This window comes from Sebastes umbrosus, chromosome 8, assembly GCF_015220745.1.
Source record: "Sebastes umbrosus isolate fSebUmb1 chromosome 8, fSebUmb1.pri, whole genome shotgun sequence".
Taxonomy (NCBI): Eukaryota; Metazoa; Chordata; class Actinopteri; order Perciformes; family Sebastidae; genus Sebastes; species Sebastes umbrosus.
Window position 1 is genome coordinate 31,074,658 of NC_051276.1, and position 16,358 is coordinate 31,091,015.

The 16,358-nt window shown below is 41.6% G+C and overlaps 2 protein-coding genes across 5 annotated transcripts in view; both read right to left on the reverse strand.

Moving 5' to 3' along the window:
* si:dkey-178e17.1 (tricarboxylate transport protein B, mitochondrial) overlaps positions 1–5,068 on the reverse strand; it is a 31,718-nt gene extending 26,650 nt beyond the window's left edge. Inside the window, exon 1 of the mRNA XM_037778717.1 lies at positions 4,769–5,068. Within this exon, the coding sequence (XP_037634645.1) occupies positions 4,769–4,886 (118 nt within the window). The 5' untranslated portion in view covers positions 4,887–5,068. The remainder of the gene's footprint in view (positions 1–4,768) is intronic.
* A 1,686-nt stretch (positions 5,069–6,754) lies between these two features.
* Positions 6,755–16,358, reverse strand: part of cltcl1 (clathrin, heavy chain-like 1) — a 31,094-nt gene continuing 21,490 nt past the window's right edge. For 2 of the 4 annotated variants that reach the window (XM_037777426.1, XM_037777427.1), the window contains 13 exons: positions 16,129–16,312; positions 15,600–15,792; positions 15,360–15,517; positions 15,114–15,278; positions 14,635–14,910; positions 14,292–14,441; positions 14,076–14,207; positions 13,871–13,981; positions 13,163–13,333; positions 12,770–12,991; positions 12,368–12,394; positions 9,053–9,128; positions 6,755–8,380 (listed from right to left, as the gene is read on the reverse strand). In XM_037777426.1, the coding sequence (XP_037633354.1) occupies positions 8,253–8,380; positions 9,053–9,128; positions 12,368–12,394; positions 12,770–12,991; positions 13,163–13,333; positions 13,871–13,981; positions 14,076–14,207; positions 14,292–14,441; positions 14,635–14,910; positions 15,114–15,278; positions 15,360–15,517; positions 15,600–15,792; positions 16,129–16,312 (1,993 nt within the window). In that variant the 3' untranslated portion in view covers positions 6,755–8,252. The remainder of the gene's footprint in view (positions 8,381–9,052; positions 9,129–12,367; positions 12,395–12,769; positions 12,992–13,162; positions 13,334–13,870; positions 13,982–14,075; positions 14,208–14,291; positions 14,442–14,634; positions 14,911–15,113; positions 15,279–15,359; positions 15,518–15,599; positions 15,793–16,128; positions 16,313–16,358) is intronic. The other 2 variants (XM_037777429.1, XM_037777428.1) reach the window with 1 other exon arrangement.

Genomic DNA, 16,358 nt, shown 5'->3' on the forward strand with positions numbered 1-16,358 from the left:
ATCATCTGGCCTCCTGGCACTCAGCAGCACAGCGGAGGGGAGGCGACTGTGTGCGTCACCTGTGACGCGAGGAAAACAGGGAGTACGAGCAGCGTTTGACGGGAGCTCTGAGCCGGAGAGGAGACAACCACTCAGAGACCTTAACTTGCTGCCCCGAGGCCGGAGAGAGAGAGACAGCAGTGAGAGAGAGAGAACAGGAAAAGTGAGATAAAAACAAGTCTGTCTCAGTGGAAAATTTCATGAAATCAAGATTTAAAAAAAAGGAACTTTCTCTCTCTGTCTATCCCTCTGCTTCCCTGGCTCTGCTGGGTTATAAATGAAAGCCACGATGAATGCACAGCAGCCAGCAAATCAGGACCAGAGACCCATTTAGACCGCTCTCTCTCTCCCTCTCTCTGCCTCAGGCCTGAAGCACATAAAACTCTCCTTTCTTCAGTGTCTCAGTCATCACTAGTGGCTGTTGAGAAGAGACTTGAACTACAATGGGAGCAGAGAGATTTCTAAAAGCTTTGGATATGCACCCTCCTCCTCCTCCTCAACCACTGGCTATAATCCATTAATCTTTGACCTTCTACTTCTTTGCTTTGTCTACGTGGAGCCTTCGGGCGTGTACATAAGGCTCGCTCTCTCCACGCAGACGTACACTGCTAACCATAACAGATAAATCTAAAGTAGCATTAACATGGCAGAACACTGCCAGACGTGTCAATTGGATTTATGAACCGCCACAGCTGAGTGATGTAAACTATCAGCTGTGGTTTCTGATGGACGACTCAAAAAGACCATCGCTGAGTCATCCCAGAGACGCTCTGAACATGCACTTTCATTAAACTACACACGCTGTTTCATTTCCAAAACGTTTGAGAGGCAGCGATGATAAATCAATAGTTTCCTGACAGTGAGGCTGGGAGGATCAACAGACAGCAGAGAGAGAGAGAGAATGAATGAATGAATGAATGCTGCTGTTGCAGAACTGGACAGACAGGCTTAGACGAGCTGAACGACACAGGGAGCAACGCTGAGACATATCCAGTCAATCAGGCTGCACGGGACCGATGGGGGAAGGGAGAGGTCTCGCCACGGAGACATTTACATTTCTCAGAGGCTGACAGGACGAGGAGAGTCAGGAGAGAGGAGAGATTTTATTCTCCTCGTCTCACTCCACGTATCATTAACTCAACAGTTTTGAAATGTTATCTTGAATCTTATTTGATACACTATGTTGTCAGAGTAGTGAATAGAGTATCAGATTAGGGCTGCACCATTAGGGCCAATATTGAGATCACGATTATTCATAGATTTTTTTATATTTTCATTGCACTTTCACATTTATATAAACAGAGCACTGCTTTCACTCCCATGTTGTGCCACATTCCTGCTAATGTACACATCTTTGCATCAAAATACGATTTAAAAAAAGGTTCTTCTTCAGCTGAATTCAGTGCATTTTCATTTTGCAAAATCAGTAATATACAGTATACACTCTTCTACTCTGGACTGCAGCCGCAACTAAAGTTTTTAACAGGCTGCCGCTGCTGCTGCTGCAGGGTGCCTGTGAAAAACGTCTGTTGTGGCACCCCAAAAGTGAAGCCAAAACATCTCCATTACTCCCCCGGTGGCTGGCTGTTAGTTTAGGAAGCTCTTGATTTGATATGCAGCAGAGTTTTCTATGAGCGGAGCATTTTAAACGTCACAATTGCAGTCAATCACGTTCATTTAATTGTGGGGAGCCAAAATCTTGATTGCGATTAATATTCTATTAATTGTGCAGCCCTATATCAGATCATAAAGGAGAGGATAACAAGCTACAAAGTACATCAGAGAAGGCTCTTTATGTTGAATTTAAACAGGAATAAGTGCATATCATACACCAAAATCCCCAAATACAGGTAGATATAAAGGCTTGGATAGGAATTTAGACCGTCTGTAATGTCAAATTGTGTTGCACTTTACTCCTGCTGGGTGATGTAATTGTCATGTCATTGTTGTATATGTTGCTTGAGCTCAACACCATGTATGAATCCAAATCTGCACCGAAAGGGGCAGTGCACATTAGATGCATATAAAGGTTTGTCGTTTACAGCAGCTGACACCACAGCATGTACGTGTAACTGTAAATACTTATTTAGCATGTATGCAAACAGTTTAGAGTTGAAATGATTAATAATCGATTAATCATTTATGTAGTTTTTCAAGCAAAATAACCAAACATGGCTGTTTTCCACTTCTCAAATGTTAGGATATGATGGTTTTCTTTGTCTTCTATATGATAATAAACTAAATATTTTATGGGTTTGAACTGTTGGCAGGTAAAACAAGCAATGTAAAGATGTCACCTTGGGCTCAGGGAACTTGTAATGGGTATTCTCACAAATTTCTGACACAAAATGATTCATCGATTGATCAAAAAAGTAATCAGCACAATAACTAAAATAATCATAAGCTGCAGCCCTGAAACAGTTTGATTTTAATCTTCAATCAGAAGGAATTCATTCAAAACGATAAAATATTCAGGGTGTGTTAACTGGTGCCAGAGAACAAGGCTGAAATCAACAGAGTGCTGCCAAACAGCAGCATGTCGCCTTAAATACAGGAGCATCTCTGAGAGGCTCTTCATCAACTGGAGCTGCTGCACCCTCATCATCAACACAGGAGGGGTGGGGGGGCTCAGCGGGGATAAAATGGTGAATCACAGGAACGGCTAAAACAAGCACGACTGAGGGAGTACTGAACCAATAAGTGAATCAATTGATTTGTTAAAATGTAGAACTGCAACGACTAATCGGTTTCTTTCCTCCTCTATGACAGTAAACTGAATATCTTTGAGTTGTGGACAAAACAAGACATTTGAGGACGTCATCTTGGGCTTTGAGGAAACACTGATCGATATTTTTCACCATTTTCTGACATTTTATAGATCAAACAACTAATCGATTAATCGAGAAAATAATCAACAATGAAAATAATCATTAATTGCAGCCCTGTCAAAATGTTTTCACCAAACCTTTTTGCAGCTTCAGTGCAAAAATCTTTTTATTCCCCTGTTTCATATCAATATATAAATAATTAACTGTCGGCTGTTCAAACTAATAAAATATTTTGGCTCTGGTTACTTATGGTAGGTATAGATCAATATCTTTTTACATTTTACCGACTACTTGACTACAACCCATTATTCCAGATGTAATCAATAGATTGATAAACACTTAAAATAATTAGTTACAGTCGTAGAATAAAGCATTGATATGATAGTAACAGAACATGCAAGTTCGAGACAAATAATCTCAGATCCATTTAGTAGCTGTTCAGGGACTTTTCGATCATATTACATGATTTTCATCAGCAGATGGATTTTAACCTTAAAGTGTTTAAAGTGCTCGGAAAAAAATAGAAACTTGAACATCTGAAATCCCATGACAACATGGGCAAAATGAATCTGCTATGTTTGATATAATAACCCAGAAAAGCTCAACATTAACGGTGTTTCTGGTGTTGCCATACATGAGACACTGTCTGTGTGAATGTCTCCAGCGTGTCTCAGGAGACATTGTCCCCCTCCACTGCTGCATGCATCAATCCACTCTAACAGCATTATGTAAAGTGCACTGGAGGTGATCTTTAGATTAGATGGATCAAATCCCGTCAGTGCAGCAGGTTAGATCTGATCATGTTTGTCTTGTTCTTGGGCAATGAGCGCTCAAGGCCATTTCTCTGTTACGACAGCTTAAAGGGTCAAGGGGGCAGTGTGCTTTGAGGGCAAATACTAGGAGTTATTGTGAAATGTAATAAATCTGTTGTTTTACCGGCTCAACGTTTATCTTTAGAAACATCTATTGCAGCTCTCACATTCTTTCTCTGTGCAGATCCACCGACTAAACGTGTCATTTAAGAGAGAAACGCCTTGTTTGTGCAACAAAACAGAGACAAAACCAAATAAAAAGAATATAAAGTATTGCTTTCATTGTCTAGATGGATAAAATCCCGTCAGTGCAGCAGGTAAGATCTGATCATGTTTGTCTTGTTCTTGGGCAATGAGCGCTCAAGGCCATTTCTCTGTTACGACGGCTTAAAGGGTCACGGGGTCAGCGTGCTTTGAGGGCAAATATTAGGAAATGTCAAATAAATGTAATAAATCTGCTGTTTTACCGGCTCAACGTTCATGTTTAGAAACATCTATTGCAGCTCTCGCATACTTTCTTTGTGCAGACACAACAACTAAACCAGTCCTTTAAGAGAGAAACTGTTTGTGCAACAAAACCAAGACAAAACAAAATAAAAAGAATATATAAATTATTAATATATATATATTGCTTTCAAACAACAACACAATCCTGAGAAAATATCTGTGATATCCCCATAATATTTCTACAAATCCTAACCTGTCTGAGCAGAACACCTTGTAATAATAAGCTGTTGACATTACGTGGCTCTCTCTCCTCTGAGGGTGTGACTGACCACATCAAGTTTTAGAATCAGAATCGTGTTTATTGCCAGGTGTAAGAGGTGTACACTAGGAATTTGCTTTGGTTTTGTTGGTGCAAGTTAAACAGTATAATAACAGAATAGATAAAAACGTTAGAATAAAATAAGAATTAAAAAAAATGCTCGTGTATCATCTTTCCAGTATAGTTATTAAGTGTTGCACCTTCACTCAGCTAAACCAGAAACAATCTTACACAAACTGAAATTTATAAAACTGTAACTTCATTGTAAGTAGTAACATTTCATCCAACTCTGACTTTTACGCGTCATAAACGCTCAAACTCACCGGCCAGGATCGCCTTCCCAGGATGAGTTAACTTGGCTTTCCCCGCTGGCGCCGCTGCAGCCGCTGCCAGACACCTCGCTCTGGGGAAAGGGCTCCTAAATGTGCTTCTATCCTGCATGATTACTGGAAAACGCACAAAAAGCTGCCTTTTAATAACAACGTTTATCTTCAAGTAGGCTAAGTATAGCGTGCAATTTGTTTTCAAGTAGTAGAGCGAAGCTGCGCGCAACACATGAACACATGGACAGCTGCTGTCTGGTGCGCTCCTCTCCTCCTCTCCTCCTCTCCTCCTCTTCCTCCTCCTCTTCCTCCTCCTCTTGGATGCAGGTGATCTCTGGTGCGTCCGGGCGGATCTCTGTGTTGACAGTGGGCGGTGGGCGGATACTGAGATACTGTCGAGGAAGTTCTATATCCAATATCTGTTATTTGTAACCATGGTGACGCCCAGTGGTGACCAGCCAATAGAGGGCGTCCCTGAGTCACACACAAAAAACATTACTACTACTACTAATAATAATACTACTACTACTACTACTACTACTACTAATAATAATAATAATAATAATAATAATAATAATAATAATAAAAACAATTATACAATTTGTCAATATTTGTGTTTTAAATATGGAAATGCACCCATTAATATGTGTAATTTCATTGTAATGTGATTATATTTTGTATTAAAGGGACTGTTTGTAACTTTCAGAAATGCTTGTTAACAGCGACACCTGTGGCCGTTAAGTCAACGAAAGTCAGCGTCGGGCTCGTGCTCGTGTTCGCTCTACATAGACATGAACGAGCATCGATCAAAACAGTGAGGCGACACACGTCAGCTAAAACCACAATATCACTCTATATTTCAGCTGCTTGGCAGTAATGTTAGCTGACCAGACGAAGGTCTCTCCATTAATCACTGCTGATCCTAGTGTTGGCTTAAAGGCTGAAGCAGGAAAAGCGGGTCGGTGCCAGGGCTGAAGCAGGAAAAGCGGGTCGGTGCCAGGGCTGAAGCAGGAAGAGAAACGTTATCGTCTCCCAACTGCACCCGCAGGGAGACACCAGCACCCGGTCGGAGACGATAACGTTTCTCGCTGCGGAGCCCCGTCACTTCACAAGACACTGGAAACCTCAGTGTGTAGTGAGCGCGTGTTCACGTCTAGAGGTGGAGCGAGACAGCGAGGACGCGCGCGGTGTGTTAGTGAAGGCAAGCAGGCAGAGGAGGAGAGACTCCAGCCACATGCAAGCGCGCATATGTGAGCGCGCATGGGATCACGACCCGGTAGATTTATACGTGTAAAAAGTTACAGTCTCTTTAAGTTTTCTTTCTTTAATTAATTTTTCTCTCCATTTGTTTTATCCATATTTCATTTTATTTTATTTTGTTATGAGGAAAAGGAAGAAAGGAAAAAGAAAATCCTCAACTGGCCGAGCATGGGCCATGATGCCTCAACACCAACTGGGCTCCTCCTCCATCTCCTCTCTCCTCCCTCCAACCATTTCCTCTATGGATAGAAAAGGACAGAAGCCCTGAGCTATCAAACCAAGCTCACGAATTTACGAGGACGAGTGGGTGACACTGTGGGTGATTGTATGAGCGCAGGGTGAGAGAGGAGACAGGTCACTTTTGTTCCACAGAAGCAGAAGAAGCAGGGTGGGGTGCAGCGCCTCTGTGTGTCTGGATCACCATCTGAATGCAACTCAGCGAGGTAGAATCAAATCATATACCTCTGTTATTAAATTTATAAACTCCCACGTTTTCCCAACAGCAGGCAGTTATAGGTCCAAACAGCCCAACCACACCCTATCCAAACAAAGAGGCTGCAGGCAGCTCCCACACAAACCATCAATCAGGGTTTGGCTACCAAAGTGTCAGACTGGGTCCAGAAAAGGATCAACATGTTCATAGCTGTAACACTCCACATCCACCTCCAGAAAACACACAAACAACTTTTAAATATGTCTCAATCAATTAGAAGAATGCATCAACAACACTGTGTGTAAACTTTATTCCTCTTTCTGTATATGCATGACTTGTGCAGATAAAGGGAGTGCTTCGTGTGCAGCTCAGGCTTTCCGCTTTGACAAAATCCAAAGTTGACACCATGGTGGGACAGAGCTCAGTGCATCATCATCATCATCATCATCATCATACAGGGACTGTCCAGCACAGGAAGTAAACGACTAAACCGTCACCGCTTCCAGCAGCCTCGCCTCAACACTTTGCTGTTTATTATTAACCTGCTGTTTTTTGCATTTTTTGTCATTTTTCTTACAAAAATCATTATGCTTTTTTTTTTTTAAGACTACAACAACACACTATAGACAATACATACGGTATTCCATAATATTTGACTTCTTTGATTAGTTAAGGTATTTCAATATATCTTAAATTATACAATGTTTTCAGTACAATAATGATTATTTCTTTTTTTTGAACCACCAGGATGTGAGCTATAATGTTCCCCCCTCATGTTTGTCACCGTTTTTCTGTTAGTCGGGTGAGAAAGTTTTCATCGAACATCACTTCGTTTTTGACACAACATTAGTAATACTTGATATACTTTGAGTGTAACATGAAAATTGTGCTCCTGGTTGCAGCATTATAGTTTGGCAGCACATGCACAGACTACAGCATATAGCATGTTTTTGTATCATTTCACCTCCTTTCTTTCTTTCTTTCTTTGTCTTTTTGTCACAAGCATCCTGAAAGGTTTGCGGCTGCACGGGGATGGAAATTTCATTGAGTGTCTCTTGGTTTTGGTGTCGTATCCCTCGAAGGCTTTAGAGGCTACACACACACTCACACTCACACACATACACAAACAGTACCGTAAATCCGTACAGCAAACACTTTGTACCTGTCGTGAGAGGACAAACAAAACTATTGCACAGTAACCGTCTTTCTAATCAGAGCATGAGACAGTTGTGAAATTAAACACTTGAGTCCGTTTTTTTGCCACCTCCTCAGAGAGTATAAGGCCGTAGCAGTGCGCCTCCACTCCTCAGTTACAAAGTCTCTTCCTCATCAGTGCTGAATGTCTAGGAACAAAAATAAAAAAGCTGCTCTATGGTTAATAAAGTCTACATGGAACAGCAACAGGACAGAGTGGTTTGGTGGTAATGTTCATATCTTCTTCGGTATGTTAGTTTCTCTAGGAGCGGAGAGGTGACTTCATGCTGTGTGGATCAGTTATAATGTCCGAGTGGGAAAGAGAAGAGAAGAGGGGAGGAGAGAGGGTCCAACAGCCTCGCGAGAGTCAGTCCTTCTGCTGTGTGTGTGTGTGTGTGTGTGTGTGTGTGTGTGTGTGTGTGTGGAGAACGTAGATATGACGGGTTTCTATTGCAGTTTCAGTGGAGTCTCGTTGGGAATGAAGGCCCAGTTAAGTTTTCAGGAGAACCAGAGCAGCGCGGTCCAGTGTGGTTCAGGTCTGAGGTGTGTGAGTGTGTGCAGGGGGGGAGAGGAGAGGAGAAGGGTTGGATGTTGTCTCTACATGTTGTTGAAGCCGTAAGCGGGCTGAGCGGGGAAGCCGGCGGGGGCGGCGGGGTAGCCGTAGCCGGGGTACCCTGGCTGGGGAGCCACCGGAGCAGGAGAGGGAGGCAACATCAGCTGCTGGCCTGAGCACACAAACACACACAAACAGGATTACATGCTAATAGACAAAAACAAATACAACTAAATGCACATTGCTGTACTGTTAATGTTCACTGTCTTTCACAGAGATCATTTGTCAAACTGTTTTTACCAAAATGGATGTCTTTGTCATCAGGTTTTCAGTTAAAGCTACAGTTGGTAACTTCAAGTTATTTTTATCAAACTGTCACTATATCCTGACACTGCCTCCTCCAAGTTTCCACTGCACCCGAATAAAAACAACCAGAGCCGAGCATCTCTAAGGCAGCTGTCTATCACTGTTCGCAAAACTCGCAAACTCCGATCAAACTGTCAGACTATCTGTCGAGTTTCTGTTACTGTAACGCCTATTACTCGCCTCAATTGTTTTCAGAAACATATTTTAGTGTCCTGATTAGCTGTAAAATTAAAAAGTTTGCTGTGAGCGTTTGTTGGTTTTTGCTTGACTGCTTGTGTGCTTCAAGTTTCAGTGAACGGTTCATTACCTTCGTCCAATCTGTTGACCTTTGGTTAATGTTGACAGACATTTTCTAATCAGGTTTTACATACAGTTTGACACACACACAGGTAAATACAGCAGCTCACATCCTGCTGTTATCACAGCGGGAGGCAGTTTTAGGAACCACATCCGCCTGACATGCTGCCTGTAGACCTACCAAACACTATCGGCTGAGGCTCCGTCACCTCCTCTTCAGTTTTCCTCTGGCTGTCGGCCTCCTCCAGTTTGTCCACCTGAGGGCAACATAGAAAAGAGAAGAGATGAGACGAGGATCACTCACACACTGAGCAGAATAAAAGGAAGAACATACATTGTAGGTATCCTGCAGAAACCTTGTTACTCCATGTACTCTGCTTGTTTAAACTTAAAGATTTTAAATGCACATTTAAAAATGTGTCCCATTAGTGACATTATATAAAACAATGTCAGCTGTCAATAAAAAAGAAAATATTATGAATATAAGATTTTTGCCGGACACCTACAATGTAGTGATCACAGTGTGCCAGTTATATTTAAATTACTATGTATTTGGTGTACTACAATAGACCATAAACTCAATACAATATACATAACACGGTAGACTTATCACACCCAATTCTGAAAGACAAAACTACACACAGTGCTTCACAGTGCAGCTACGGTTGGTTACCTGAGAGAAGATGCCATGCAGGTTTGGTGAGAGTTTCTAACACAGCGTCCAGTACAAATGTTAAGTCAACAGTTAAAGTTAAAGGGCCGGTTCACCCAAATCACAAAAAAACAACAACCACTCAACCCCCTAGTGGTATCTGACCATGCACTGCTGAGACTTCTACTCCTACTATCACTACAATTCAATAAAGTAGAATAACATTAAATTTATGCTGCTAGGAGCTGAAAAATTACATTTAATAACAACTTCCAAAGCAACGTCTCTTTCCAGATATGATGACCTTGTTGTTTCCAATTAAAACTGTTGACAACAAGGTCTGTGGATTATCATGAATAACAAGATAGCAAGGACATCATATTTGGAAAGGCACTGCTATTGAGTTTCTAAAATTACATTTTTTTAATGTTTTGAGCACCAGAAATAAAAGCAGATTCACACCACCTACCTCAAACACTCAGGAAATAATCCTAAAACTACATGCTGGCTAGATACCACTGGGGGAATATGTTTGTTTTCTTTGGGGATTTGTGTGAACTGACCCTTTTAAAAGTAAAAAATATAGTGGGATTCAAGGTTAAAGAAATATTACATTGTGTATTAAGTAAAGGAGGAGCTATTCATGCCTATATGCTGACATTTGCAGCCATTCACAGTTAACAGTCTCATATCAATAAATGACAATCACAGCTTCCACATGCATCCTGTCAGCAGGCCCTCCTGACACAGTTTCACTGAGTCTATTTCATTAAAATCAAGCTACATATTAGAATATTAGCCAGGCATACAGTGTTTGTGCGGTGAGCTGGGTGTACTGCCAATCTTCCTATAGACGCTAAGTGCAAAGAAATGATCAGGCATTGTGCTTCAACTGCTGAATACAAAAGGTTTCTGATGTAAGTGGAGATTAATTAAAAAACAACGGTTCTGTTAAACTAATCTGGTTGTGTAATGTGAGTCAGAATTTCAAGAAATGAAGAAAAGAAATTTGGAAAAAATAATGAAATGGTTAAACAGCACTTTCCTGTATATGACAACAAAACATTATATAGAGTGTGAATAAAAAAAAAAATTATTTCTGAAATGCAGATTTGAAAAACAGGATTCATCTAATAGAAATGGATGTGATTTTAGTATAAAACAAGACATCATTTGGCAGTGCTGCCTGTCGATTGCCAACAGTAAGATGTCAAAAAAATGTCTCTTGGTGTCATGATTCCATCACAACCAGTCTGACCGGTCATTTGTGCAATAAAGCGTTTGGTCTCTTGAAAATAAACTGTCTGATGAGCTGAAATAAACTGAGAGAATATCCCCAGAGACAGAGGAAAAGGTGTCCCCATAACCTTTAGTTAGTGTTTGTAGCCCTGCGCTGATCATATAGTATAACAAATATACATCTAACAGTTAAACATCTGAAACTAGAACGTGTTAACCTGGAGTTAGAAACATGGGGATGCATCTAACAGGTCTGGAGTGGCTCGCTCTCCTGGAGTCTTTGGAAAGCATTAGCCAGGTTTTATATTATACTGTGTTGTACCAAAACATCAATCTGGTGATTTTGCATCAGCACGACAATAGTCAGGATTTTAAAAATGCCACTTAACACGAGATGCAGCCCCAAGAGAGAGGAGTTAGAGGGTGAGAGGTATCTGTTAGGCCAGGACGGACTGATCCTGGAGAACAAGATGGTGCACAGGCTTTGGCTCCAGACATCAACACAGCGTTTAAAGTTAAAGGGGCTCTCAACTGATCCAAGACTTCCACGTTACACCTCCTGGATACAGTGAAAATCTGTTCAACCATCGATCATAAAATGCCAGAAAGTCAGGAGTCTATAGAAAATACTTTAGAACCAAACCAGTGCACATGTTGAATGACTTCAATCTCACATCAGCAGCACTGATCTGTCTTAACTGTTGCATGTTTACATGAAAGCAGCAGCTAAATATATTTCCGTTGTTAATATATAGTCCTTCATAGTGGTTCTTAAACCCTTTTAGTCATAAATACGGCTGCAACTAACGATTATTTAATCTGTCGTTTATTTTCTCGATTACTCGATTAGTTGTTTGGTCTATAAAATGTCAGAAAATGGTGAAAAATGTCCATCAGTGTTTCCTAAAGCCCAAGATGACGTCCTCAAATGTCTTGTTTTGTCCACAGCTCAAAGATATTCAGTTTACTGTCATAGAGGAGTAAAGAAACCAGAAAATATTCACATTTAAGAAGCTGGAATCAGAGAATTTTTACTTTTTTTTCTTTAAATAAATGACTCAAACCGATTAATCGGTTATCAAAATAGTTGCCGATTAATTTAATAGTTGATAACTAATCGATTAATTGTCGCAACTCTAATCACGAAACTGTAAAAGCTGCTACTTCAGATTGCAATAAGCTATTTCCACATTTAGCCTGTTGTTTTATATTTTTGCACTGAGCATCACTAGACACCTCATTTGCCTTTTTTCATATTTTCATGAATTTGTTTCTGCTTCGCTGCTGAAAGCCTTTATTTGAAAAATGCTAATTCTTTAACCCATAATGTACCAGCGAGACAATCAGGTTCCCCAGGAGGATATAATTTAGAAACTGTTTCCAGCAGATGAACTCAAAATGTATTAAAAACATGTTGTTGTGTTGGCGCTGAAGTGGAACAAAAGCCTGCACAGACCACCACAGCTCTCCAGGACCAGAGCCGGTTTAGGCCGTTATACTCAGTCTACAGTCCATGCTAGGTTCCTACATCAGAAACCTGAGAGATGAGTTACAACAAAACAACAGACAGAACACATAAGAGGAATAAAAAAGAGGGCCAGAGACCGTCACCTTCGCTGCAAACTCATCAACCTGGAAAAGAACCCAAAGAGATGACCTCGAGTGACCTCACATGTCTACAGGTCGGCATTTTAGGAAATCATGGTGACCAGAGGGAGTTCACTGGTAAATATGCTCAACTACCATTACGTAAGAAACTAAACCTCCCTGTATGACCTGTTTTTAAATACCTCCAGGAGATATTACAGACTACTGTCCACCTCTCACCTGTCAGGAAGTTAAACAATCTACAAAAAATAAACCAGTTTTAGTGCAAAGTAAAAATGCAGAACTTGTTTCCTCTAAAAAATATACAATAATTAATCCTACTTTTACGTTTAAACAGAAACTAAAAATGAACAATAAAGACCATTAACTCTTTGTATTGCTCTTCAGTGGAGCACTAACCTTCGTCAGGTACTCCCTCATGACCTGGATGAAGTACGGCATGGCAAAGTCCATGATGTTGTGCCTCCAGGCCAGCTCCAGCACCACGTCAGGGTGCAGCAGATCGTAGGAGGCGAACAAGCAGGCGGCAAAGCACTCCTTCCTGTCCTCCTCCAGGAACCACTGGAGCAGAGTCTCTGCCAGCTCGGCGTCCTTAGACTCTGCGGCGTACAGCATGGCATCCTGGGAAAGACAGGAATACAGTGTATGTAGTAGTGCACTGACATGATTTGCTTGATGTTAGTGTGACTATCCATGCATCTCCATCTCTAAAGAATAAACAAACAGCGCCATCTATAGGAACATGGAGGTACGTGTAAGAGCATTTCTGTCATTAAAGGTTTCTTTTCTCACCTTGTAGAGTTTGTCCTTCTTGCAGAGCTCCACACTCTGTCTCCAGCGGTTGTTGCCTTTGTACAGGTAAGCAGCGATACGTCTGAACTCGATCAGCTCGTGTTTCTCTAACCTCTGCGCCAGACCGATGGTGTCAAAGTTGTCATATGCGTCGATGGATGCTCTCAGACCCTGTGGATAACACAGAATAAAAAAATATCACATCACAGACCAGAAAGTGAGACAAGAGATACCTGAACCAGTTAGTTTCTAGTAACTGGACCTCACCAGCGCCACTTAATGACCACAGAAGCTGGGTATATTTATTACCAGAGGTGGGACCAAGTCATTGTTTTGCAAGTCTCAAGTAAGTCTCAAGTCTTTGCACTCAAGTCCCCAGTCATAACATGCTCTTCACCAAATGTAATGCCATTTTAACAACAGAGTAACTGGCCCCAACTGGCGCTCAGTAACGTTAATAAACGTAATTCTTCATGGTTTTCTCCTGCAACTTGATTTGATGCTGTTGGATTGGTTCTAACAAAGTGGATCTGGGTAATTCAGTGTAAGATAATCAAATGTTAGTCCCAATAATATTCACCAAAAATAAAGAGATAAACAACAAAAGATAGAAATTCCCCACAAGTAAATCCTCTTCCTAAACTAATAAAGGATCTTTGTTCAGTTTGTTCAGTTCAGTTATTTCATCAACATGAATGGCTGAGAGACCTGGTAGTCTTCCTCCTCTGTCAGAAGGTTGTTGAGAGCTTCGTTGACCGACTTGTTGTTGGTATTCTGGACTGACCTCAGGTAAGGTTTGACCAACTCCAGCTGGTTCATCTGGTCGAGAAAAAACAACCCAAATCATGTTTGTCTCTGCATACTGAATGTAAAGAAGGTTTGGTTCACAGAGCTCGACCTCGTCGCTGGTTACCTTGCTGAAAAAGTTGACGGCTCGGCTGTGGTCCAACCGCGGGGACAGGATGGTCAGCAGGTCATTCAGTAGGAGGGGTTTATATTCCAGGTAGAAGGAAAGAGATTTATAGTACAACTCCACATTGGCAACCTGAGGAGAAATAATCATAGATATCAAGATTACAAAACGCATAGATGTTTGAGAAGGAAATGAACGGTTCAGTCACTCTTTTACCTTAGCAATAATGTCCTTGAACGGCACTTCTTTCCACGCATCTGTCGCATGTGACATCATCGTGATGGCAGCGTTGTCAAACTCCTCATATTTATCGTAAAGGAAAACAAGCTCTGCCCATAAATGAGACTGCTCGGCTGCACGAAGGACCTGCAGAACACAGAAAACACAGAACAATGTCTTTCAGGTTTCAAACTGAAGCACTCTTTCATGACTGTCAAAGCTTAGTTTGGTTAAATTCGTGGACTCAGATTTGGTATTTTGGGGTAAAACTTGACATTATATACATCATGTCAAAAGACAGACTTAATTTGAAACACACACAGAGAGAGACATGCTGTACCTTTGGGATGTTGACCCTGGACCAGAAGAGCTCCAGGTGCTCCCTCATCTTCTGAGGTTTGAACTTGGAGTAGAGGATGGCGAGCTCGGTGAACATGCCCATGTGGGCTCGCTCCAGGCCCAGCGCGGCCTCCAGCAGAGCGATGAGCTCCTCAAAGTAGCCGCGGTCCTGATAGTAGCTGATCAGGTCCTCCAGCTCGTCGGCGTGGATCACGATGTGAAGGCCGCAGATCTGCGCCAACCGAAACTCTTCGCCGTCCACACACGCGAAACACACCTGATGATCGGAGAGAGGATATGCCTGAAATCTTCTGTCCATATCAAGGTTATAATAGTTTTGAATTTTCAATTAGTTTTTTATTTTATTTTAGTTTTTACTTTTCAATTTTAGTTTAGATGATAAAACCTTCTCTGATGGAAAAGAAAGAATCCCAATAATCGCAGTTTAAAACAGGCTAAAGGTGTTTGTGTGCCAGTTACCTCCTTCCATGTCCGTGTGCTGTTGGCTTTCCTGGCGCTGTCCACAGCAGCCTGGTACTCTCCCAGGTGGACTAGCGTCGACGCGAGGCGAGCAAAGTTGGACACATTGTTGTATAAGAGCTTGGCTGCTTCATACATGCCTTCATCATAACATCTATCGCCCACCTGGAGAAAGAGAGGAAGAAATTAGCAGGTAGATATACAGCTACTAGTACTACAACACTCCAGCTGTGGTGCTTTTCTAACCTGCTGTATGTGAGCGTTGTTGGGCCCGCTGACGAACTCCTCCAGCTCAGCCAGACGGTTGGTTTTAGCTAAAGCAAAGATCAGCTCCGTCTCCACGTACGACTCTCTGGCTTTCTTTCGAGCCATCTGGAGAAATTTAACCAAGTCCTCCCAGTTGTCTGCAAAAACACAAAACCTCAAAGATCAACTCAGATCAGTCACACAGGAGAGACGATCAATGTGAGTGCCAATCAGTCTTACTGTTCTTGCTGGCTGCGTTGACCACCTCCATGTACGCCGAAGGGTCGACAGCTTTGATATACGAGTCAATGGCCTCCTTCACCAGGTCCCTCTGCAGCTGAGCTCTGGCTAACTGGCTCCACACCGCAGGCTCATTACAGCGCTCAGCAAACTCATAGGCACGATCCAAGTTCCCTATGTGCTCTATCAAAACCTGGAGAAAACAGGAGAGAGATGCATTATATGATCTGATATACAGGCACGTACAATGAGATTAAGTTTTTAAAAAAGTCCTAAGAGAGATGAACTGACCTGCAGCATTAATTTCCAATACAGATTCTAAATACTCAAATGAATCAATACTTTTAATGGCCTGAACTTTGGAGAGAATTGCACAAATCCTTTGTTAACAATGTGTAAGTGAATAAATTCCTTACAATAAGAAAAATATGATCAAAATTAAAAATGCAACTTGTGCTAAACAATGTTTCTGTCTGGGATGTCTTGCCTTAAAATCAGTGCAGGTGAAGCAGTAATACGTTTATTCTACCTGTATTGCTGAGGTGTTGACATCGAACTTCTTGAAAATGGCGAACGCTTCTTCAAAGAGCTCATTGCTGATGGCGATGTTAGCGATGTCTGGAGCATCGTAGTTGTCTAGTTTGTTGATGTACTCCATCACACGAGTGCGGTCGGCCTTGATGGCCGTCAGAATCAGCAGGTTCTGGAGGTTTCTGGGAAAATAGAGGGAATACTTGAAAACAAGTATTGTGTTTAAAT